Source organism: Camelus dromedarius, chromosome 5 (assembly GCF_036321535.1).
Source record: "Camelus dromedarius isolate mCamDro1 chromosome 5, mCamDro1.pat, whole genome shotgun sequence".
NCBI classification, from domain to species: domain Eukaryota; kingdom Metazoa; phylum Chordata; class Mammalia; order Artiodactyla; family Camelidae; genus Camelus; species Camelus dromedarius.
Genome location: NC_087440.1, coordinates 10,792,162 through 10,818,994, shown reverse-complemented (window position 1 = coordinate 10,818,994; position 26,833 = coordinate 10,792,162). Strand labels below are relative to the sequence as shown.

The window sequence follows — 26,833 nt, the reverse complement described above, 5'->3', positions numbered from 1 at the left end:
AGGAGGTACATGAGGGACCCCATATTAAACATTGTGATCCTCTTCATTCACAGAGTCAACTCTGGGTATCTAGTCCCCTTTCAAGATTGCCATTGGAACAGTTCTGGTCCTCTGCCTCAGTTCCACCCATCCTCATCCTTTTCTTTTTCATTATCACTTTCATTCTTGCTTCTACCTTTGTACATTAAAATTTAGATGAAAGGATTGTGACTGGTGATAACCCCACTCCTCGGTCAAGCAAATTTTGTCCTAAGCTCTAGTTATTCTCATTACTGGCAAGGCATACTGTCATCAACGACTCTGAACCTAATTCTTGTTCTTGGGAATAAAGATCTCCCAGTAAACAAATTGTTCAATGTATCTGGACCAATAGTTCATCCCCTGATTTTTTTGTTAAGACCACAATCCTGAATTTGCCAGTAAAAATGTGTCCTCACTGAATCCCTCTCTCATCTAATTCTGTATTCGTTTATACCATCAATTATACCATCACTGCATTTAACAAAATTTACTTCTGTTAAATTCAGTTGATGAGGCATACAACTACACACCAAGGGGGAATATTTTGAAGGCAGAGCTAGAGCCTTATTACTTTTTAATCTTCCTATGCCTGTATGTAGTAGACATTAAAATAAATGTGTACTGAATTCAGTTTTTCTTGACCACTTCATTCCGTGAATACAGGATTAGTTGTTGACCTTCTCACTTCTTTGAAACTTGTGTGCACAGAATTTGCCCAAACAATGCTCGATAATTTCTCCTATTTCAGAAAAAGGGATCATGCATTTAATAACTTGACAGTTAAATTTTGATCACAGGTTGCTTATATACAAATGCAATTAACAGAACTAATGAATGCAATCAAATTAGGGAAGTAATTCACTTACATTTATTGAAGCATCTTGTTGGAATACATTTCTCAACCTTCCAGAAGCAAGATATCACTGAAGTGACACTCTTATCCAGTTACATTTAAAAAATTTCATATACACTGCAAAAACAATGCCAAGTTCTTGGCTACCCCATATACAAATAATATTTTACTGTCATACTGTAAAGTATTTATTATGCAGTGATTGCTTTGTTTCAAGTATATTCAGTCTGTGAATTCCTATAAACTTTACATATTGGAAAATGAAAATGTTTTGTTTAAATTTAGTAAAAATTCACTAACATGGATTCATCTCAGGTAAGGCCAGTGTAAATTACTGAAAAAAATTAATTTATACAACTCAGATCATTCTTCCCTGGAAATTGGAAGAAATTTCAAGAAAGCAGTGGCATATGAGTTGGACCTTAAAGTTAGACACCCATATTAGCAGGAAAAAAGAGAAGGGTTTTCAAGGTAACAGGCAAAAAGACCAGCACAGGCATAAGCAGAGAAACAAGATAATGAAAGCAAAGAAAAAGGGTTATGGATAATACAAATTTAAGTAGCCACTTAATACAGTAATCCCCTGTTCCCAGCTTGTAGCTACTTAGCAGCACAAGGTGATCAAAGTAGGAAAGCTGCAGAAAAATAAAAAGAACACAAGTAAAGAAAGCAAACCCAAGTGTTCTCCATGCTTGGTTTGTGTCCTAAAGTTAGGTACCATAGATGGCAACATCAAGGCTCGAGGGAGTTGCCCTCCAAGATAACCAATAGTTCTTATGTTTAACATATAACAGTATTCAAATTCCAAAAATGACAGATTTCAGAAAGAAAAGGGGAGGTCGTTACAGGGTACATGTATCATCATTTCTACTCCCGTGCCCTTGGTAAGCATCGCTCATCCATCAGACTTGTAGCATGCAAGTTCACACCAATTTGTGAATCCTGCATTGGAATGAGTGTAAAAGTATCCCTTACTATCCAAACGCAGACTATGAACAGGTTCAGGTAATTTTTTTTTTTTTATTTTAAGATAAGACTACTTGGAGGAGATGGTATTTCACACTATATGGACTCTTGCTTCCTACAATTCCAAAACATAACTGATTGGAATCTGTCACTCTGTCCTCTCACTCTTCAAATTCAGAAGCCAAATAGAATTCAAATAGCAAGGATTATCTGTATGTTTTCAGTGTGTTTTCAGATGTGAGGAATATACAACCTCACCTCCCACACAGCTTTTTGTAATATATACAGGAGCTACTGTAATAGATGCCTGATAGAGGCATTGTGCTTAATTAACCAAACCTCATTGTCTTCTATTACCTCTTATGAATAGGAGGGATATAGTCCATGAAAGAGAAAAAAGTAAATGTCTCAAGAAAGAAAATTTAAAGCACTTTTTAAAGTTTTTGTTCATGTAACCTAAGGTTAACCACTATGTTAATCTCACAGTCAGCAATTAAGTGCATTAAGGCCTCAGAGCTGATTGTTCCTTATTATCCTGCCCAGGGCAGGAAGATTCTTCCTCTTTTGGTCTATGCTGCTCACCTGAACTTTCAGAACCCTCAAGGAAGCAGAAGAGAAAGCAACCTAAAATAGCAAATGTAGAGAAATTTGTGGAAAAGGAGGCTCTGGACAGAGTGGTTTAGGTTGGTCAGAGGTATGGAGTAACCATCTTACTGTCCAGTTCTTTATGGTACTTATAAACAACACTGTCACAACTACGAATTAAAACGTCTATCCTCGATGAAGAGGAAAAGTTGTGAAGTTCAACTCAACATTAAGTTACTCTGAGAAGAATACACACCTTTCTTAATTACATAATCAAATTTACAATATAACATTCACTACTGCCTTAAAATATTACATTATTACTGTAGGAAAAAAGTTCCTATGTTAGGTGCTTAGAAGTATTGAGTACCTCTTTATAAATGAAACAGAACAATCACACAAATAGTCCCCTAGTGCAATCTCTCAGCTAGCAACTAGTAAACTCCCCAACAAGAGGGATTACTGCATAGTCTTACATATTTTTGCATAATCAACACCTCTAAGAATACTTTAAATGCAATACATGCTCAATAAATGTTTGAAGACTGAATCTCACACAACAGGACTCTTGCACAAGGTAAGAATAAGTGAATAACACCTTCAGGTATTCTTCTTGGCTAATACCCAAGGAAACACCGATAAAGCCCAATAATCTGTCCATTGAAAACATTCTGCTGATTGCTGGTTAATTCTGTTAGTCTTTCACCATATTTATGGTATGCTTTATTATTTGCTGTCAATATTAATTTAGTAACAGTGCCACAGAAATTTACATTAAAGGAACTTGCAAGGTCATCTAATACAAACCTTTCTTTTTACAGACAAGGAAACTAAGGTTTACTTCTCCCACAATTTACGCTTTTGCACTTGTCACCTCATTCTCTGGTCCTCTAACTGAATAAAAGAGATTTTATTGCACATTTTTGCTTAGGTTAGTATTACAAATAAATGGGCATTCCTCAAATGCCAGTCTCTAGGATTGTACTTTGTGTATAGTAGGTACTCAGGTGAGTACTTACACACTGTTTTTGCTTAAACTGTTCAAATCTGAGTATATGACAATGCTCATTTTAATTATTTTCATTTGTACAATTTTGGTGTGCAACATTATTCTTCTGTTATAAAAAGTGATTTCACGTAAGTTTTTATTTAAAGCATACCTTTCATAATAAATAAGACACTTCTGTCTTTCCTACCTCTGTGAAGCTCATTTCCTCCAATAATACCAAAAACTAATAGTGAGACAGAAACCAAATCAGTTCTGCACATTACATCATTCAAAACACTTCCCAATGGGGAGAGCAAATTGGTCAATTATTTACACACACACAAAGTCATTACCTAAGTTAAATAAGGCCATAAAGTCTAGGGGCTTGAAACTGCTTAACTTGCCTTTCTGATCAACAGGGAAGACAATTTCATCAGTTTCAGATCAAGGAGGAGAGCAAGGAATTGCCTTCTTTCTGGAATCAGAAACACTTAATGCTGGGATGTGTCATCTCAGTTGGCCTCAGTACAGACAAGCAAAAAAGATCCCAAGTCTTTAATACACCTGGTATGGAAGATGAATAAGCTGAACTCAGGGCAGGTAGCATGTCACTAACTAATTAAAATATTCAAAAGCCAGTTGACGTACTAATCAGTGTCTAATTTTAAAGCAAAAGGAACATCCTGGGCTTATGGTTAAAGTTAACTCTAAAGTTATGAGCTTTATAGTAAATGTTTCCCATTGCAGTTAAAGGAACAATAACTATCTATCATTCAGAGCTAATAAATTGCCTGGCCCAGAACCAAGGACAAAACTGAACTACTGAGTTCTGTGATAGGGGACAGAAATCAGGACAAATATGGTGTTAACTAAGAAAAACTTATGGATCACCATACTTTGCTCCACTGCAACTAAGAAATAAAAAAGTTTCTAAAAATTGCTCAACTTGGGTTTAAATTAGAATTTAGGAAATATCCAAAATGGTCCAAATACATAATCCTACTTTGATTATAAGTCTAAGTCTCAAATGTACCAGATTCAGAAGCCTGTATGACTTACAGGACTAAACAAAGACAAGGAACTCTGGCCCCATCACTGCTTCCAGGATTTAATAAATGAATCAGAGGAATCCTATAGCTTCCCTGTCATTCAATTCATCTCTTTCCATAAAGCATGTAGAATAATGACACATCATATAGGACTGTTTTAAGAAATGGTTTATAAGGTCTTACTTGCAAATAAAGAGTTATAAAAATAAAACTAACAATTGGTAATGACTAATTCTTTTAAAAATCTCTGTATTTGTTTGTTGAGTAAACACAGTATTAGAACATTTTCTACAATGAAACATCAGGGGATTTTTTTCAATTTCTAAGTAAAAGTTTGTTGTCTGTGACAGTCTAATTTCAAATATGTTAATCACTCTCAACCATGTAGGTATGATTATTCTTAAATATAACTAATCAAAAAAAGGCAGAAGAGATTTCAAATGCAGTTTCTTCCACAATAATTTTATTCTCTCTGGGTTTCAAGTAAAACTGCCTTAAAAAGGAAAAGAAAAGCACTTTGCATATTTTTTTTTTTTTGGTCTAAACTAAGTAGATATTCTTTTTTTAAAACTATGAAGACACTGGGAGATAGGAAGAGGGGAAAAAACCTGCTTTGGTATTCTTTTTTTAGGTAACCAAAGAGTGGTGCAATGTAGCTTCAAGAAGTTCGCAGTAAGGTAAGTATGTGGCTTTGTTTTAGGTTGCCAGTATGAGTCTTTATTTAGAAAAAAGACACTAATTACTAGTTTTCTTCTTCTAATGAAAAGTGTAAATTGGAATTCTATTATTTTTATTATTTACAAAATACAAATACCATTTTTGCAGCATATTCAGTATTAAAACACACCTCTGCAAATAAATCTCCTTTCAAGTGAGCAGTATAAGTCACCTGGAATTGTCTACAGAGTGAGAATGAGGAAAATCAAGAAGGGTGCAGACTTGGTTCATTGGACTTAAGCTGAAGATATTTATAAAGGTATTACACAAATATTACACCACTATCAAGTTGTCAAGTTAGTAACTTTATTTTCTAGAACTCTTTTAAAAATACATTATATTTCCAATTCTTACAAAAGATGGCTTCTGATGTCATTAAATACCATGATTTCTACTCTGAATACTTCATATTTTTTCCCAAAGACTCAGTTAAGGCTTGAAATGACCATGGTCATATTTTTACCAAACAGCATTTTGGTTTAATAAACAGAATAAATTATGAACTGAGATAATAAATAACTCATTGTCCAGCTAAAGGCCTACATCACATACTATATTTATATTTGTAAGATAGGAAGACAAGTACAGACTTGTTTGTGATCTGCAAGTCCAATTATTTAGGAACTGTGGTCAACCTAAATGAAAAGCCCATTTGATAATTATTAAATGCCACATTTCCATTTAGTGTAATTTTTAATTCTCATTAGTAATGATACCAAAGGTTGACATAGTAATACAAAATTGATAATCTTCCAAAATATTAGCAAATGATAAAATAATTGATAAAAAGACAGTGTTGCTTCAAAAAATGTGAAATGGATACCTAAAAACTGCAATCTTATCCATTAGAAGTGATTGTAATTATACAGATAGATAGATAGATACACATATACACACACACATACATACTATTTCTTAGGAGGAGATGGTAGTGAAGGAGTTTTCCCTTTCTAATATCTTTATTTTACATAGTCACTTGATGAATAATATAAATCCAGTCCACAGGGGATATGAGACTATGTATTAAAAATATTTACTAACATTGTTTATGATCTATCAACATTGTTTATCCTTAATTTTTAAATATAAAGAATAATTTTTGCAAATAGGATTTCTAAAGCTGAAAACTGAATGCTAGTAAGTATGACATTACAATTTCAAAATGAAGACCTAGATTGTACATTTGGGGACTAAGGGGTTTGTTGCTCATTATTTTTTCAGAGCAAGTATCAAAAACTGAAGTACACTGTACTTCAGAAGTTTTCCTCACATTAAAATCAGTAAAGTTGAAATGGATGTGTAAATACAAATTATGAAAGAATTAAATCACATGACCTACCAAAATGAGCACTCCACTATCATTATTACTCAATCACTTCAGTCAGTTGCCTATACAACTTACTCTTATTTTCAAAATATAAAGTGAAGGTTCCTTACCTTTATTGCTTTTATAATAAATTAAAGTATACACTACTAATGAAACTTTTAATTAAATCTGCCTTTCTTAAAAAAGATTTTAGTCCTTCAATTTGTATTTCCCTTACCTGAATATAAAAATCAAGGTGCTTAATTCAATTTAATGATGATTTCAGAGATACTGCTGAGAAGGGTGGCGGGCAGGTAGGGAAAATAAACCTAGTTTCTGGAAACCTTGATGGTAAGCAGGAGATAAAGCATCTCTTTCTTTAAATTACAGCTTTAAAAAAAAGGGTGAGAGCATCCATTGAAGAATAAAGTCTTCCGCTCTCCCTCTCCTTCTCCCTCTCTCTTTCACACACACACACACACACACACACACACACACACACACACACACACACACACACACGAGAATTCTATTTATCTGACCTATTCTAATTGTCAAACATGACGAATGTCAACCCTAAAAAATTCTCCTTTAAAATATTTAAACTTCATTTAAAAATTAAAACTGAAAGCGAGATACTCAGCTGCCAACTACTGTGTAGTATGAAACTATTAAAGCCTTCAATGACCTACTTCATATAAGCATCATGACAATATGGACATATGCCAAGAAAATAATGAAAATTACTATATAGGAAACCTTAGTTTTGTATTTAAAAGTTATCACTATCTTAAAATGTGTAAATATTATGCTGCAATGCCAGTTGTTTTATGATTCATTTATTTTTAGATTGCAATATTAAAAATTAAGAAGTTTTGATATTTCAGTAATCATATTCAATGACAGACATGCAAGATTTCATTTTTAAAAATCAAAGCTTCTTTTTTTACACCACATTTAATTCTATTTTTAAACTTCTATTTAAAGGCAGTCTCTTAGACCAAATTCCAAATATTGCTTTCCATTTTTAAAATAGCACTACAGTTTTCCAAAAATGTCAGTTAATGAAGAATCCTACAAAAATAATGCAAGTTCATGTTCAAAGAATATTTGCAATGGCACTAACAGGAGACAGACTTAACTCAGTGTATTTAATTATTAAAAGACTATCACTAGTCTCTCAGAGTTTAATCTAATAATGAAATATTGGAAATTCTCATACTAGAAAGTACAGGAAAAGGAAAGGGTATTTCATCCATGGTTTCTAAAAAAAGACATAGAAAAAAATGGCAAGCCACTTATTTTAAATTAAAGACATCTTTTCAAATCAGAAAATCACTTTACAGTGTAAACTACCACCTTAAAATAAAATATCAAATACTAAAGAAACCCTTTCTTCATAATCAATGCAAAGAATAAAATCCCTAGAAGAGAAATTTAATCTCAGAATAAAGAAGGCAAAAACACCCAGAAACAGCAGCTAAACCAACTGAAAGGAAGACACATTAGGTTTTGTGCTGCATGTTAATATTCTTACGCACAGTGTCTGGTGAAAATTCACAATACACTTCTTCCTCCCTGTATGACTGCAAAAAGGAGTAAACACATTTTACATTCCTCAGTCCTAAATTCATGCTATCATAATGCAATAGGACTTAATTTCGACCCATATTTCTCTTATACATAAGTGAAAGACACAAATAACTTATTTATCTGCACTCACAATTGAGGAGGGGGTAAAAGCATTTTTTGACTCCCGAGCCCAGGGGCTGATGCAAAGTCCCCACACCTCCAGAGATCCTAAAAATATGCACCGACTCTGGATACCCACATTCAATGAATGCAGCAGCCTCCTCCTTCGCTCCCCTCCCGCCGCCCCCCACCCCCTTTGCAGCAGAAATGTGCCTGGGCTTTTTTACCCAAGCGATGGAGGATCCTCTTACCAGATGGAGTTCTTGATCCTGTGTTGCAGCGCGCTGGCCTCTGTCCCTGGCAGCCCAGGCACAAGGGCTGGCAGAGCCACCCCCGAGTTGGGGGCGCTGGGGGGAAGCTGCTGATGGGCATCAGGCTGCTGTGGTGGCGGCTGTTGTTGTTCCTCTGCCATCGCTGCTGGAGGGGTGGGAGGGAGGGAGGGAAGATGGGGGCGCGGGGAAGGGTGAGGGAAGAGACGGGGAGGGGAGGACGAAGGGGGAGAGGAGGAGGGGGAGGGGAAGAGGAGGAGGAGGAGGAAGGAAGCTGGAAAAGCTAGGCCTTTACCCCAGGGCTCGAGTGAGTCGCTTTCGCCTGCCGCCTGGGGGACATCACCGGGGAGACCAAGCAGGCTCCTCACGGCCGGGGCGCTTCACCGCGGGAGAGGCATGGCGGCGCCCCTCAGCCCCCCGCCGCCGCCTCCTGTCAGCGGCTGAGGCTTGGGGGGTGAGGAGGGGGCGTCTGAAGACGAGGTGGGGGGGCGAGGCTCCCCCAAATCCAAGGAGAACGGTTGCTCAGGGACTTCGCGGCCCGCCTTCCTTTCTTGCTCCCGGGGCTTTCTACTCCGGAGCCCCGCGCTGCTGCAGCCCCAGGCTCGGCTCCACGCCACTCCCCACGCCGCCGCCGCCGCTCGCTCCCGGCCCCGCCGCCGCCGCCGCCGCCGCCGCCGCCGCCGCCGCCGCGGCCGCCGCTGCCCTGCCAGCCCCGGAGGCAGCCCAGTGCGCGCAGCCGCACTGCGGCCCGGCGCAGACGGCAAAACACCTACCGCTTGGCCGCGGGGGGGGCGTGGACCAGTGTGTGCGGGATACGAGCGCGGGCGCGGGCGCGGGCGCGGGGAGCCGGGAGGGGGGCGCACGGGTGCGGAGGGCGGGCGCGGGCCAGCGGGGTCGGGAACGCGCGCCGCCGGGGCCGCGGAGGGGACTGGCCGGGCTGGTGGAGGAGAGCAGGAAAACGAGGGGGAGGTGCTGGCGAGAGAAAGAGAACTTGCGTGAGGAGAAGGAGGAGGAGAAACCAAATTTAATATTTGGCGTGGAAATGTGTTGGGTTTTTTTTTTTTTGTCTTTTTGCATCCTCCAAGCAAGTAAAGTGAAATCAGTCAACATTATCACCCCTTCCCTCGACAAGCGAGGATTACTTTCTCCCTGGGTAAACGAAGAGAATTGAAGCAGGTAAGAGGATAAGCTGACTTTTCAGAAGCCCCCAAAGAAGAACACCCGTTGGAATTAACCACCCTTTAGGTAATTCGGTCTTGAACGGAAGTCGCAAGTCAGGAGCTGGGTTGAGTGCTCCTCGGTCGGGCATTCAAAGCCCTCCAAATCTGGCCCCACTTTAGCTATCCAATCATAGCTGCCTCCATCCCCCTGCAAGAACTCCCAGCTCCAATCAGTGAAGTCTCCATGCCATTCTCCACGCGCAGCAGACTCATTCTTCCTTCGTGCCTTTGCTCATGCTGTTCCTCTCACCTCCCTCCCCACCCCACCCCCTTTCCAGGAATGCCCTCCCACCTCCTCTATACCGCTCTCCAGCCAACCCAGGCTCTCAAGTCGCGGCTTGTCAGGGTCCCTGGCAGCCAAGGCCCCTGCCTGCCTCGGAAAGAAACGCGTGTAGTTCTCGTAACATGGAGGCTCAGGCTCCAGCCACGAGCTCCTTCCTTGGAAGCCATGTGAACCCCTGGACGCGCTCTCTGCTTCCCACCTCCCACCCCGCCTCATCCTTGAGAGACAGCTTTGCCAACTAAGAGTAAGACTTCCTGCCAGAAACATGCAAGTCCCCTTTAAGAGCAGAAGAATTGGCTTTTCTAGGTGGGGCTGATCAGGGAGGCCTAAACTGCCTGGGTGTAGAAGACAACAGCCAAGGCCTTTGGCACCAGATGGAACAGCTGCTCAGCTCACGCTGACCTTTATCTGGGCCTGTGGGTGTAATGAGCTCTTCAGCTTTAACTTTTCTGACCGTTTCTATCAGGTTTCTACCTGTCAGATTCTCTGGCCACTTTCCTGCAGTGCTTGGACTTTGGGCAGTGAGTCTCTGCCACCTTTTAGACTCCTCGTGGGTGGGGAATCTGATTGGCTTGTGCTTCTTGGCCTTTGGAGTTCTCAGTTCCCTGCCTTGGCCTGGAACCTTTTTGCTTTTGCACCACTGTGCCCTCAGTCCTGACTCATGAACTCCATTCCCAGATTCACCCTGAATTCTTGCACATGGTGGGAGTAGGGGGACTAGGAGGGAGGAGGGACACCTGTGTGCAAAACAGCTCCTCCATGAGGATTCTAAGCCCCTTGGAGTCCTTTGCACCCTAAAACCCATAGCACTAATTTTGTCACACAAACGAGCCCCCTTTTCCATAACCTAAGGTTACTACTAGCTTAGTCACTTTTGGAAAATATAGGTTGTTTATTAATTCATTTTGTATATATACCCTTATGTCCTATGTAGACAGTTTTTTTTTTTTGATAGATGTGGTGTTCACTAGACAGAATCTTTGAAGAATTAAAATAGCTAATGTTTGCTGAGCACGTTCACTGTGCAAGACCTAGCACTTTCCATACTTTATAGTTATTCCTCCCCAAACCGTATAATGTAGGTACTATTCTCCCCTAGTTTACAGATGGAGCAGAAGCTTAGAGGGGTTAACATCTTAACGTTACCCAGTGAGGTAAATGAGGAAGCCAGGATTTGAATCCTGAGATCTAATGCCAGAACCTACAAGCCATGCTGAAAGTGAGGTTCTACTGAAAAACCTTCAATGTATATATAAGCTCTATATCCTTGGGGAAGATGGAGGAAGTAAAAAGGCATTGCGGAAAGTTGCCAAATCCCCCAGGTTCTAATTTTTTTACCTTGCTAAGAGAGAATGATGGCTCCACGTTGCCACACCCTGGGAGGGGGAGACCCTAGGGAGTGGGAGATTCATCCAAGAAGGGTAATGTATCTGAGACTTGCCAAAGGCCTTAAGAAAAGGAAACTGAGAGCCAAGACGTTTCTTTAAAAATTCGCTACTGGTGTCACACAAGCTGGCTTCCCAAGTGCAACTTCTGGGTTTTTTATAGGTTCCATGAAAGAGTGATGCCATCCCAGCAGCCACTAGAGGGCACAGCAGAGCTGCAACCCCGAGCTGCCCTCTGGCGGCGGTGCTGACGAGAGGGTATTCTTGAGCCTGTGGGGTCTTGATTCAGGGGCGGACAGGAGGTGGGAGGGGACATCTGGGACTCTTTTAGGTTCAACCAGCAGTAGGAGGGGTGGCAGACTGAAGAGGTCTATTTGCCAGAATGGACATCCTTGCAGGGAGGTTTTAAAGGGTCAGCCCTCACTGCTCACTTAACATCTGGGAGTAGAATGTGTTTTGTTACTGTCTTCACAGAGGACCGTGAATAGAGTTAGGCCTCTGGGAACCTAAAAGAAGTCTGATGACGTTACCCGAGTTCTTGGATGAGGACTCAAACCTAGACACCTTGCAGTGTAGCAGTGTAGCCATGGTGCTTCTGAAATTGTCTGTATCCCCTCTGGTTATGAAACCCTGTACAAAGTTCCCTCTGGGACCCGGAATCAACGTCGCTCATTTATTCGGGCCTTGACTCAGTGAGGAGTAATGGAAAACATTACAGTAGGCATGAATTTTCAAGAGAACACACTAGATTTTGAGCTTATAGATTTCCCAGAGTGTAAGTCTACTCACCCTTTGAAAGTAAACTCCTGTGGAAAATTTTGAGAAACACTGATGTTGTGTGAAAGAAAGCCTCCAGTCTGGGAGTCAAAAAACCTAAGGATTCAAGCCCTCTGTTTCCAGATCTATAAAAATGAAAATCATGATCTACCTCACAGGGTGGTTGTGAGAAACAACATGTAAGGTGATATCTAAACCAGGGAAGTGCTATACATAGAGAAAGACAGTCTGCAAGGTGGATTGTGAGCACCTTGAAGCTAGTGGTTATGTTTTATTTATCCTGGTAGTCCTGGGACACAATTCCTTACTCCTAGGTGTTTGGTAAATATTTGTTGAATTCAAAAGTTACTTAACTTTCTTAGTCCGGTACATCATACCATCTTGCTCTCTTATGTCTGTAAACCTTGTCTCTTTTGTGAAATTAAACTTTTTATACTGTCTGGACTGTAGCACATACATTTATAATACATTTATTATATTTGATACATAAAAGAATCAGGCACAGAAAACATAAATAGATTAAATATGTGGGTAGATTGATAGATAAGCCCTGGTCCCAACTTGAAGTGTTTTACAGTCTGGGGAGTAGAGAGATACCTCTTAATATATGTTACACAAGGTTTTGAGTATAATGGAGGGAGGGATTGGTCCTGCTCAGGAAAAAGAGCTATGTGGAGAAGGCCTCTTGGCTAGCGTTTGAGTGGGGGTCTCCTTGGGTGAATAGAAGTTCAAGAGGCAAAGGACTGAGGGAAGATGGTTTCAGGTCAAGGAGCAGCATGAATACTGGTGTGAGGCCAGGCAGGAAGGGGCACCTGGGCTGAGCCCGTGATGCAGAGCCCAGCGCAAAGGAGTGTGCAGGGGAGGGAAGCATAGGGCCGCTTTACAAAGTGTTACTCTGTGTTCTAAGTTACAGTTGTTCTGACAAAAGAAAGATGAGGCCTGAAATAAGCTTCATCAGAAGTAAACCTTGGTTAAGTGCTTAAATGTAAGTTTAATTTCCACAAATTATGGTGGTTTACAGATATGGAAAAGATAAGTTTCTACACTCTTCTTTTTTCCTCCATTAAAAATGAAAATGAAGCATTCCCTCATCCTCTTTTCCTTTGATCATTACTTTCTCGGTCTTCTTCCATTGCAAACTTTTCCCTCTAGTTGCTGCGAGTAGGATAAGTGATCATCTGCCCATTATTGTTGAAGGGAATAGGGAAGGAAGGCTCCCCCCCCCCCCAAATTATTTCTCCGTGTCACAAAGTGATGGTTCATTTCTCTGGGCTAAGCTGTTGTCTTTCAAAATGCATGTAGTCCTAGGGAAGCTAATATATTAAGTTCCAATGCCGTCATGTGATTGAGTTTTCAGTTTTTTACTAGCATTAGAGGGAGAAAGGCGAGGGCAGTGGGAAGAAGACAATGAAGAGGAAGACAGATTGCAAAAGAGGGAGTTTGGAAGGTTCAAAAACCAAGTGCATATTTGCAAATTTAGATACATTTTCTCCATGCCATACTTAACTAATGTTAGTATGATGTGAAAATGTGAATTCTCCTGTTAGAGCACAAATACTCCATTATGTCATTAAAACAATGGTTTGTTAAGGCAAAGAAAGTAACCTGACTTTCCAAATACTGGGCAAGGCAGCAGGGGGTTAACAACACTGTCACTACCTGGCTATGTGACCCTATCTACACAAGCCATTCTGTCGGGTCCCTGTACGTATCTCTAAGGATTAGTAGGATAAAGTTCTCATAATGTACTTGGCCCTTCAAGTGAAAGGCATTATGAAAATGAACGCCAGGTACTGCTTTGATTTCACTTAGAAATTTTCCCCTGTGGTTACAATACACATGTGTATGTTGTGACCCATGTTCTCTTTATACTAAAGAAGGGTAAAGTTAATATCATCTGTCTGAATTTTAAAGGAAATGTTTACTTTTACTTGGGGTCAGAAAGGTCCCAAGTAGAAATTTGATATCTTGGAAATTCCGGCCAGCAGCTGCTGTGAACAGAAGCTGGTAAAGTAAAAGCATATTTACCTAACCCTAAAAGTGACAATGAAAAGATACCAGAGCCAATCCTACAATGAGGAGGTCAGCACTGGTGCAGTCTGAACTTGTGGAGTCTAATCAGTAATCCACAAAGTCTATTATCCCTCAGTTCATTTCAAGATGCATTTAAATACCTTTTATATACAAATTATTATGCTGAGACCTCAGAAAGATTTAAAAATAAATGGTAAATACAGTATTGTTCAAATCTTTAAGAATTTCAAAATCTACTTGGAACACTAGACATATCAGCCAACGTGTATTTTTAAATGTGAAGTTAAAATACATGGGACAAACAAACAAAAAATAAACGTGTGACAGGATAATTTATTGAGCTATGAATTTGGTTTATGTTCTCCTTATATTCTTCACCACCCCACCCCACCCAACCCCTGTTCCAAACAGGCTTCAAGAGAGTTTTGTGTTTTTAGGCAGAAATAAGTTGATGGGAATTCTCTCTTAGACAACTCCAGGGGGCACTGTTCACATTGTAATTGAAGCCTGAGAATGCACTGTCCTTGTTATCCCTGGAGTTGTGCTCAACAGTTTACCTTCCAGGTATCGTGCTCTTAGAGGAGATTTTGCTAAGGGTTAAAGAGGTAGGGGCACCTGGGGAGTGAAGGAAAGGAGGAAAGAGAGAAGGAAGGAGGGATTGTGGGTAGGTGGAATTACTGCGAAAGAAAACTAAAAAAGAATCAAAGGTCAGAGTGTCAGTACTGGGGACAACAGCCTTGTTTTGCTGAAGCCCCCCAAGAGATAGCCAAACCTTAGATGGATGCATGATGACCCTACGAAGGATGGATCCCCCTGCCACTGCCACCATTTGTCCCTCAGCAGAGCTGTTGCTGGGCTTCTAGGGACCACGTCTCCCTGAACAATGAAGAAGTCAAAGTTCACCTTCCCCCAGATTCTAGGCTCAACATCCATCTTCCATCTTCCAGACTCTACTGCTTTCCTAGGGAGGAAGGCAGGGAAGGCCAGTGGTAACTGGGATTGGGTTTCCTTCTGCTTCAGCAGAATTAAGGGTAGGATCACTTAAGTCAGAGGTGAATTGAATTTGATTTAAACAAAATAAGGAAATGTGACATTGATTGCACAGCCCAATTTGTCCTTACAAATTGATACCTAGCTAGTGGTGGATACTGTATACAAAACAGTGTTAAGTGAGAGGGAAGATGGAGAATCACAGTGAATGGCACAGCAAATAACTGCTGAGGGAGTTAAGAGAAGGAAAAGTGTGGAAGGAGCTCCAATGAAGGGAGGTGGCTTCACGAAGGACTTCGGACATAACTAGAGTGTAAGGAGAGGGAAGGAGTTTAGGAAAGTGGGAGAAAGAGTGGAGACAAGGCAGAAGGGACAGGCAGTGTGAACAGAAGCAGGAAAATGAGTGTGACTCTGAAGAGAAACAGGAGACTGGCCTAATGGGGGTGAAGAGCTGATGATAAAGGTTGCATAGGGTACAGATTCCAAGTCTGTGCTTCTGTGCTCGCTGTGCAAGGCAGGGATCCATCAGGAAACAACTAGTAGAATATATTATAAATTTCTTGTAATATTATTATGATCATATATTTGTCATAATATTTATTGTAATTATAATATATATTTTAAAGAAATTGGCTTACGTAATTGGAGGGGCCAACAAGCCCAGTTTGTAAGGCAGACCAACAGGCCAGCAGGCCAGCAATTCTTGGGCATCAGCAGAAGCTGCAGGCCACAGGTGGAATTTCTTCCGCCTTAGGAAAAACCTTAGTTTTGTACTTGAGGCCTTTCACTTGATTAGGTGGAACACCCTTGGAATATCAAGGATAATCTCCTTTACTTAAAGTCAGCTGACTGTAGATGTTAACGACATCTAACAAAATTCCTTCACAGCAGCACCTAGGTTAGTGTTTAATTAAATAAGTGGTACATTAGCCTAGCCAAGCTGACACATAAAACTAACAATCACATTAACTCTTTATGTCATCCCTGGGGTATTTGAGAAGAGGAAGAAGTCTTCAGACTTCCTTCTTACGGACCTCAGGAAAGATCATTACCTATGAAGTAGGCCAACTTGTCTCATTCCTGGGATATGTTTATCTTCTGTGCTCTTTTTGTACACGAATGTACTTATTCCCAGGGACTTTCTAGTTTTCTTTATCCTTTTCCCTCACTGCCATTACCTGAAATTATGCCAAGTGAGTACTATGGTTTGCTGTTAGTATGATTTTTTTAATCTTTTATCTTTTGTTTTTCCTATTTATAATACCTCTCATTGTATCTGTTAGCATCATTCTCCTGAGTTGGTCAAGCCCTCAGGTTGCTGCTAGCTTTTAAAGGGCTCTATTTTTTTATTGTTTATATATATCTTTATTGAAGTACAGTCAGTTTACAATGTTGTGTCGATTTCTGGTGTACAGCATAATGCTTCAGTCTTACATGAACACACGTATATTCATTTTCATATTCTTTATCATTAAAGGTCATTACAAGATACTGAATATAGTTCCCTGTGCTATACAGTATAAACTTGTTATTTATTTTTATATATATTAGTTATTATCTGCAAATCTCGAACTCCAAATTTATCCCTCTCCACCCCCTTCCCCCCGCTGGCAATCACAAGTTTGTTTTCTATGTCTATGAGTCTGTTTTTGTTTTGTAAATAAGTTCATTTGTCTTTTTTTTAGAGTCCACATATGAGAGATATCATATGGTATTTTTCTTACTCTTTATTGCTTACTTCACTTAGAATGATGATGTCTAGATTGATCCATGTTGCTACAAATGGCATTATTTTATTTTTTATGGCTGAGTAGTATTCCTTTCTATAAATATGCCACAACTTCTTTATCCAGTCATGTGTTGATGGACATTTAAGTTGCTTCCATGTCTTGGCTATTGTATATAGTGCTGCTGTGAACATTGGGGTGCATGTATCTTTTTGAATTAGAGCTTACTCTGGATATATGACCTGAAGTGGGATTGCTGGATCATATGGTAAGTTTATTTTTAGTTTTTTGAGGAATCTCCATGCTATTTTCCATAATGGCTGCACCAAACTGCATTCCCACGAGCAGTGTAGGAGGGTTCCTTTTTCTCCACACTCTCTCCAGCATTTATTGTTCATGGACTTTAGAACGATAACCATTCTAACTGGTGTGAGATGATATCTCATTGTAGTTTTGATTTGCATTTCTCTGCTAATTAGCAATATTGAGCATTTTTTCATGTGCCTATTGGCCATTTGTATGTCTTCACTGGAGAATTGTTTGTTTAGGCCTTCTGCCCATTTTTAGATTGAGTTGTTTGTTTTTTTGTTATTAAATTGTATGAGCTGTTTATATATTCTGGAAATTAAACCTTTGTCAGTCGCATCATTGGCAAATATTTTCTCCCATTCGGTAGGCTGTCTTTTTGTTTTGCTTATGGTTTCCCTTGCTGTGCAAAAGCTTATAAGTTTAATTAGGTCCCATCTGTTAATTTTTGCTTTTATTTCTATTGCCTGAGTAGACTGTCCTAAGAGAACATTGCTAAGATTTATGTCAGAGAATGTTTTGCCTATGTTTTCTTCTGGGAGGTTTATCTCGTCTTATATTTAAGTCTTTAAGCCATGTTGAGTTTATTTTTGTATACGGTGTGAAGGAGTGTTCTAACTTCATTGACTTACATGCTGTTGTCCAGTTTTCCCAACACCACTTGCTGAAGAGATTGTCTTTTCTCCATTGTATATTCTTGCCTCCTTTGTTGAAGATTAATTGACCATGGGTCTGTGGGTTTGTTTCTGGGCTCTCTATTCTGTTTTGCTGTTCCATATGTTTTTATGCCAATACCACACTGTTTTGATTACTGTAGCTCTGTAGTATTATCTAAAGCCTGGATTATTCCTCCAGCTTCATTATTTTTCTTCAGTATTGCTTTGGCAATTCTGGATCTTTTGTGATTCCATATAAATTTTAGGATTGTTTGTTCTAATTCTGTGAAAAATGTCATGCATAATTTGACAGGGATTGCATTAGGCAGTAGATTGCCTTGGGAAGTATGGCCAGTTTACAATATTGATTCTTCCAATCCAAGAGCATGGGATATCTTTCCATTTATTTAAGTCATCTCAATTTCCTTAGTCAATATTTTGTAGTTTTCCCTGTATAAGTCTTTCACCTCCTTGGTCAGATTTATTCCTAAGTATTTTATTGTTTTGAATGTGATTTCAAAAGGGATTGTTTCTTTACTTTCTTTTCCTGCTATTTCATTGTTAGTGTAAAGAAATGCAACTGATTTCTGTGTTAATCTAGTACCCTGCTACCTTGCTTAATTCTTTTTTCAGCTCTAGTAGTTTTTGTGTTGAGCTTTTAAGGTTTTCTATATATAGTATCATGTCATCCACATATAATGACAATTTTACCTCTTCTCTTCCAATATGGATCCCTTTTATTTCTTTTTCTTGCCTGATTGCTCTGGCTAGGATTTCCAAGATTATGTGGAATAGAAGTGGTGAGAGTGGGCATCCTTGTCTTGTTCCAGATTTTAGCGGAAGGCTTTCAGCTTTTCACTGTTGGGTATTATGCTGGCTGTGGGTTTGTCATAAATAGCTTTTATTACATTGAGGTATGTTCCCTCTATATCCACCTTGGTAAGAGTTTTTATCATAAACTGGTGATGAATTTTATCAAATGCTTTTTTTGCATCTGTTGAGATGATCATGTGATTTTTGTCCTTTCTCTTGTTGATGTGGTGTATCACGTTGATTAATCTGCGTATGTTGAAATCTTTGTGGCCCTGGGATGAATCCAACTTGATCATGGTGTATGAACTTTTTTATGTCCTGTTGGATTCTGTTTGCTAATATTTTGTTGAGAATTTTTGCACCTATGTTTGTCAATGATATTGGCCTGTAATTTTCTCTTTGGTGTGTCTTTGTTTGGCTTTGGTATCAGGGTGATGGTGGCTTCATAGAATAACTTTGGGAGTATTCCCTCCTTTTCAGTCTTTTGGAAGAGTTTGAAAATGATCAGTGTGTGTTCTTTTTGTATGTTTGGTAGAATTCCCCAGTGAAGCCATCTGGTCCTGGACTTTTGTTTGCAGGGAGGTTTTTTATTGCTAATTCTATTTCATTTCTAATGATTGGTTTGTTCAAGTGGTCTGTTTCTTCTTGATTCAGTCTTGGTGGCCTGTAAGTTTCCAGAAACTTGTCAATTTTTTATAGGGGTTGTCCAATTTGTTTCCATATATTTGTTCTTAGTATTCTCTTATGGGGTTTTTTTTGTATCTCTGTGGTATTGGTTGTAATTTTGGTTTAATGTATTCTTGCCCATCAGGTGATATAAATCCACGCTGCATATCCATGGGAGGATAAACTGCATAGTCACAAATTCTTAGAGAAGGTTTTAATCCCCTCTATTTTTCTTCTTCTCACTCCTCCTCTCCCTCCCATCTTTCTTGTCCCTTCCCCTCCCCCTTCCTCCTCCTTCTCTTCCTCTTTCTTCTTTTTCCAGCACCAAAATAGTGTTCTTTGTAGAGACTTCCCTGGAAGTTGGAATTAGAGAACATTTACTTGTTTTATCCCTATCTTGAGAGTATAGCCTTTTACAGCCTCAGTTTAGTTTGTGTAAATCTTCTACTAGACTCCACACCTCCCACTAAGAATTTGACATCTGTCCCCAGCACCCTTCAAGTATGCCAAACCAAATTCAAGTTTTCCAGGAATGACAAAGCCCTCAGGCCAAAAGTGGCTTTGGTGTTGTTTACTTGTCTCCCTGGATTTCAGCTTTCCCTTTCATTTTGGCCTGGTAGTTCCTTATGATCTGGTCAGTTCTTTAATGCTCTTAATTAAAACATATATATTATATTCAGCATTTTTTGGTGTTTTCAGTAAGAGCATTAGTTCAGATACTTACCTGACATGACACAAAATTATATTCCTCAACAAATTCTTTATTATGAACACATTAGTTTTGCAATTTAAGAAAGTTATGGGCGAAGCCTTAGGTTATTTGAAGAGCAAGTAAGTCACAAGATAATACATGATCATTACGAAAAGAAGAAATACAGTGATAATTATTTCCTGTAAATTCTGAAGAAGATGAAATCACCAGTTTGAAATAGTTTGACAAGTTTAATGGCAGAAGGTGATTTAAAGTGCAAGGTAGACCGGTAGATTTGATGTAATGGGATAAAAGATATTTCATTAACTTTCATGGCTTCATCTTTATTTAGCTCATGATCAAATCTGTGTGACTGGAAGCTATGTTGAGATATGAATCTATGGGGTTTTCATCTCAGTATTTCCCTTCTCCACACCTCTCATTCAAGCATGTAGCCCTGTGATCATTGCCTCCAAGGAGGTATGCAGCAGGAGGGAAAGCAGAAATAGGCCACAAGTCTCCTTGGCTTTTTCATTCCAAAACTGTAAGCCCTTAGGGCAACTTAAAGAGGAAGTTAATAAGAAGTGGGGATAAAATTCCCAGGTGTAAATGGCATGTCTCAGAAGAAACATGAAAGAACAAAGATCTACCTCAACAAACAGATATTGTCTTGGAGGGTAGGAATGAGAAGATCTGTGAGGTCCAGAGCTTAGACACTGGGGCACTGGTTCCAGCTAATACAATCAGGGAGACAGCAGGAAGAAAGCATCAGAGAGAAATGGCTCTTGGAGCATCTAGACAGATGGAATGTGGGCAGTCTGAGATAGATTCCCAGGCACTAAACTGGCACAGAAGCATCAGAGATCTTCAAGAATTGGAGGGACGATGGAGATAGGACAGTGGACTCCTAGTGGGAACTGTGTAAGTTCCCCTCTGTGCCCTGGCACCGTGTAAGAATCTGAGATTATGATACAATCCAGGATGAAGGATGCCCTTCAGAATGGCTGAGATCACCTTTCCTGTCAGCCCAGTGGAATGGAGTCAGAAAGTAAGTCAGGACCAGAAAGTAAGTTGAAATGTAAAAAAAGAAACTGAGTTGTGTATCGTATCCAAGCTGGTGACTGACATCCAAATTACTACATCTTCATGTCTAGTTATGACTTTTTCCCTCAAGTTCCAGCCAAGAGCTTACTGGAAATTTCTCATTGGGTATTCCATTATCACCTCAAATTTGGCATATTTATTACCATACCAATAATATTCCCACTGAGGCAGAGCCAGCCACAACAATTACCTCGAGACTCTTCTTCCTGTAATCAGGAGAGAAACCCAGGGACGGGGAAAAGCAATATGGGCAGAGTGTCCCTTATTTTTACTTAATATCAGAATGTTTTCTAATTTAGCCCAGGTCAAGGAGGGTGTTATGTTCTTTTAACATAAGGCCGAAGTTTGCAATAAATAAAATCGAAGTTATACCAATAAGAGAAATAGAAATCTTTTGTGTGGACAGATGTGTTAAAGAAAATTAAACTTCAAAGTTGTTGGTTGTTTGATTATGATTACTGGGGAGAATCCCAGCCACGGATAGAGTGGAAACTTTCTACACCTGTTCTTTTCCCAACTTTTCATGGGACAAAACTGTTAAGAGCAGTGAAGGATCTGAGATTGAACCCTACTTGCATGTTGAAAGTTAGCCTGAAAGTTTCTGGGAAGCTGTGTCAGAGATAAAGGATGTTTTACTCATGGCAAGCAGATAGCATGAGCTTCCTATTTCCTTTGGTTCTGCTTCCCCTTAAGTCCCATAAGGGTGATGCAAAGTAGATTTTGTGCATGTAGTAGGTGTGTATCAGGTCCCAAGAAGGGGTTAGGAGTTGAGTTCTATAAGGACAGGTGGCAGACTCCAAAGAAATGGAGAGGCAAACACTGCAGAATGTACAGATGGAAATAGAGTGGTTTAAAGATAGGGAAATTTTCATAGTGGGGCGGACGGCTGGGATGGGGAGCTTCTAACTACTACCTAAAGATCTAGAGGGTGAAGCCTCATGTGGAAAAAGAGTAAATTTCAAAGACCAGGACCCAATGCCCCATTTTCTACTCCCACCAACCACTTAGCACTCATCTCAGTAAAATATCTGTACTCTTCCATTTGATTGGGAGAAGGTAGGTGCTGCAGGTTGGGTCCTCCAGGATGCAAACTCTGAGTTAGAGTGAAAAATGTTTATTACAGAATACCCTTGGGATTAATACCTGAAGGGGAAAGAAAAGAAGCAGGTAGAGAGAAAAACCAAACTGTAATGCAGGACTGACGACACTTTGGCCAATGCCAGGCAGAGCGCCAGAGCTAATTGTCAGAGCTGTCTTATTTGGGGTGGAAATGGTGGGGCCTTGTATCTTAGTAGCGATCAGTCATTGAATGCGTGCCATCGGGAAGGGTTGTGACCTGGGGTGAGAGACCTTACTGCAGCTAAGGAAATTCTGGAAGGGGCTAAGAGCTGGGTCCACAAAAGCCAGTGACTGAGCAGCAAAGTCCTTCTCTAAACGGGGGTCTTAGTGTCACATTTTTGTGTCCCTCTCTATATACCCTCTGCATGGCCCAAATCTACTTCTTAAAATATGACTGGAAAGAGGCTCCTCTAGGATTCTGACAGGCTTCTCCTGCTGGGGAAAACTAAGAAGGGGAATGTTAGCAAGATGAACTACAGCCCCCATCATTGCAGCTTGTCTCAGTCCAGATGCCTGTCATCCTCAGGTGGCACCTCTGCTGTTTTTGAACATGACTCCCATGTGAGAAAGGGGCACTATTCTTTAGGATGCTGCCTTAAAGTGATATCCAGTAGTCTCTGAAATATTTGGGCAGTTCCCTTTCCCCAGTGCATATATATCTGTAAATGGCCATAGGGCCCATTAGGGAAAAGGCTTTACCGTGTACATTTGGTCTGCTGTTACAGGGAGCTGCACCCTCTGGGTCCAAAACACTGGTTCAATTTTGAAAACTGGGCAAAAGGTCATGAGGTTTTGTTGGGAGAACTGTCCTCGGCCTCCTAATTAAGTCATCCTTGATTTCTTCTGATGGTACAAGTTGAATAGTACATTTGGTTTTGTCCATCTGTTTTGTACTAACCATCCCCATAACTCTGTGGGTCAGTTCCTCTTGGATGCCAGTCTGAACTTGCCATTCACCGTAATAATTGCATCAACCTAGCTTCTGATCATTAGACACTACCACCTGGCCTCTATCATTGTGGGGCCTTACCATCCCTATTTCCGTGAGTAAGCCTGGCACTCTAATTGTCTCTCCTATCAAGAGCCCAGGCATGCAAAACAGAACCAACACTGAAGTTTTCAAGTGATGCCTGTCTTCCTCTCACCAGCACATCCCTTTATGGTCTTGGTAACTTGTGTATCCTTCAGGTCTTCGCATTGAACATAACCATTTGGGGGAATTTGTTTTTTGTTTGGTACAGTGTATCTACCCTTGTGCCTTTCAATCCTTTTTTCCATCTGCTGCAGGGATTCTGGTGTTTTGACCTCTTTTATACTGGACCGTCATTTTTTCCATGCTTCTATGTGCTATCCATTTAGTGAGTTCACGCTCTCTCTGGGGACCCTTGCTGTATTGTTAAACTCCATACTTTAGGATTTAATAAATAACCCCTTTTACAATCTTTTGTTCTAATCCTCTTAGTCAAGCACTCCAGGATATGGTCCCATGTATACTTCCCCAGCTCTTTCCAGCACATGCTGGCTCGCTCCTGTGTTTCCTTTCTGTCCTTATTAGTCCCAACATGTCCCCAGCTGGGACTTGCTGAGGTCCCCAGCTGGGGTTTGCTGTGATCCCCACCAGAATCCTCCCCCAACTACCTACCTTAAAGATCCTTAGAGGAGCACATATTGTCTTGCAGGAGAGAGAAATCTGCATTTTCTTAAAGCAAGAGAGGCTTGGTAGCTCTGAATAGGGAGGGTTGGGCTCTTTCTGCAGGCTGATGGCTTTCAGGAAATCTGAGAATATTTTCAAGGGTATCAACTGAAACTTCCCCACTCCAAGTGTTAAGGTCCATTTCTTCCTCAGATAGTTTTTTGACCTGTCCTATTTGAAAGTTGAACTTTTTTGGAAAGTACCTACTTTAATAATTAAGTTCTGGGCCTGGTCCCAGGTTTTCTCTGCCCTCCTGCTGCAGGAAATGAGAGCCACTTTATATGCTGCTAAGGGGCCCCTGGTTTTCCACTTGACTCTCAATTGTGTTTTAATTGCTCTCAGCCTTTTATCTTTTGCTAGAGCATCAATGCAGTTTAGCATTAGCTATGGAATTCCATTGTCCTAGTAGTTACTGTTGTATCCATATTTCTCAGATGTCTAATACAGCAAACCAGCTAGGGTATTTCTTTCTCCTGGTCTGCCTTCCCAGCTCACCACTAGTGGAAATTTGGACCATTGCACAGCTCCCTGCTGCCAGAGGCTGTCTTTGCTTCATTTACTCTCAGTGATGGCATCCTCATTACCAAGCAGGTAGTGAATGAACTAACTCTAAACCCCCATCTCACTTGTTTTTCTTAGACCACTCCTGGCACTGGTTATTGCAGGTTAGACTTTCTGGGAAGCACACTGAGTTGGAGTTCAAGATGCAGAATGGTCATTAGGAAGTGCCACTGTGATCAGTACCTGTGGAAGGGAGGGAAGAGGAGGAGGGTTAGGCAGAGGGAGACATTGAGCTGTCTTGATAGTCTTGACAGAACCCATGGAGGAGTTCTGGAGCTAAAGTAGTCATCAGACGTTCCCTGTATTGGGCCCAAATGGCAGGGCCTTTGTACCCCCTTGTTAACAAGTCATGGCTGTGAGCAGCCCTGGAAAGGGCATGACCTTGGGCCAGGCACTGTCTGTAGCTGAGGCAGATCCCGTAAGTGCTGACAGCTAAAGGCTGCCTGCTGACAGCACCTCTAGCAGCTGGAGTTACAGACTCTTTCCATGAAGGGGGATCTAGATGGTGTGGCCTTGATAGTGGGTGAGGCAGTAAGTGAAGCATTTAGGTGGGAGCCTCCTCCTCCATGATATTGGTAGGCGTCAGCACCACCTTCATGGTGTGTTATTGGGTATCGGATTAACCACCCACATAAAACAAGCCAGCTAAAGAAAACCTAGTGTTGACCCCCATGACCTCCTCTCTTGCCCCCTAATTAATTTTTTTTCAATTAATGGTGCCATCAGTATCACAAGCAACCATACTTCAGATGACAGTATCAGGACTCATCCTTTTCCCCTAACATTTCCAATCAGTTAGCAAGCCTTTTTTTTTTTTTTAATTTTTTTGGTAGTAAAATATACATAACATAAAATTGACTTTTAACCATTTAAAAATATACAACTTAGTAGAATTAAGTATCACAATGATGTGCAACTGTTACCACCAGTTACAGAACATTTTCATCATCCTGAAAAGAAACCTTGAACCTGTTAAATAGTCACTCCCCATCACCCTCTTACTCCAGTCCCTGGAAGCCACTAGTTTGCTGTTGGTCTCTACGGATTTGCTTAGTCTGGATATTTCAAATACATATAATCATGTGATCCTGGTCCTTTTTGTGTGTGGCTTATTTTACTTAGCATAATGTCTTCAAGGTTCATCCATGATACATGTTTGTACCAGTACTTCATCCCTTTTACTTGCCAAATAATATTCCACTGTATAAGTAGACCACATTTTGTTTATCCATTCATTATTTGAACATCTGAGTTGGTTCCACTTTTTGGTTATTATGAATAATGCTACTATGAACATGTTTGTACAAGTTTTTGTTTGAACACCTGTTTCCAATTCTCTTGAATATATACGTGGGGGTAGAATTGCTGGGTCAGGTGGTAATTCTATGTTTAACCTTTTTAGGAACAGCCAAACAAGCCCTGTGTTTTCAAATGGGTTTCCCATCCATCCGTTCTTTCTGTTTTTGTTAACATCAGTAAGAGGTGGTATTCCCTCATACTTGAATAACTTCAAAATTTCTTTACTGTCATTAATCCTCCTTCTAATAGTTCTGCTTCATGCCATCACAAATCTTCCCAAAACGAAGCTTTAATGACATCGATTCACTTCCTAAACACCATCTAGCACTTCCTTTTAACTCCTGGGTAATATCCTAATTCTTAGGTTGGCATGTAAATTCTCCACATTTCCATTCCAGATTTAACTCTCACGCTTCATTCTCTAATCTTCCAGATAAACTAGTTCATTTGTCTTCTAAACACATTGAGTGTTTCCAGTTCTTCTTGTTTTCTTGAACTACATCCTCTTTCCACCTCAGGCAGAGATGGGCCATGACCCATCCTTGACTTACAAAGCCATTGCTATTCCCAGTTTGTCCCACCTCTGAACTTCCAGAGCATTTAAATCAGTTTGGGGTTTGATAGTGTTTGATTAGAGAATGTTACAGAACTTCTGGAACAAAGAATTTATTCTCCAGAAAATATTACACAATTTTAAACAGGACAAGATTTGGAGGGAGGGGAATGATTTTATGTGAAAAGGAGAAAGAAAACCACCAAATCAAATTAATGATAGTGGTTAAAATGACTTAAGTTTGGACTTTTTTGTGGACTGTTATGAAAAGAAAGAGATTTCTGAAGATACATGCCAGCGCTAAGGAAAAATTCTTCTCTTATTTGGTAGGTGATGTAACAATGGGATATATAACCCTGGACTTAAATCTGACTAGCAAAGACTGAGGATAATGTGAGATTGGAATCTCTGAAGAGAGAGACCATGTCCTCTCCAGTTCCGCTGGCTTTGCAGCTGAAAATGGGATTGTCAATGTCAAACATTTCTTTTGCTTTAAGTACAGAAAATTGA

At 40.2% G+C, this 26,833-nt stretch overlaps 1 protein-coding gene across 2 annotated transcripts in view; it reads right to left on the bottom strand.

Annotated features, from left to right (window-relative positions):
* Positions 1–9,078, bottom strand: part of RFX7 (regulatory factor X7) — a 120,929-nt gene extending 111,851 nt beyond the window's left edge. Inside the window, exons 1-2 of one of the 2 annotated variants that reach the window (XM_064485574.1) lie at positions 8,742–9,078; positions 8,429–8,594 (exon numbers count right to left, since the gene is read on the bottom strand). In XM_064485574.1, coding sequence (XP_064341644.1) covers positions 8,429–8,589 — 161 coding nt within the window. In that variant the 5' untranslated portion in view covers positions 8,590–8,594; positions 8,742–9,078. The remainder of the gene's footprint in view (positions 1–8,428; positions 8,595–8,741) is intronic. The other variant, XM_031452995.2, reaches the window with a different exon arrangement.
* Between the last annotated feature and the right edge of the window lie 17,755 nt (positions 9,079–26,833).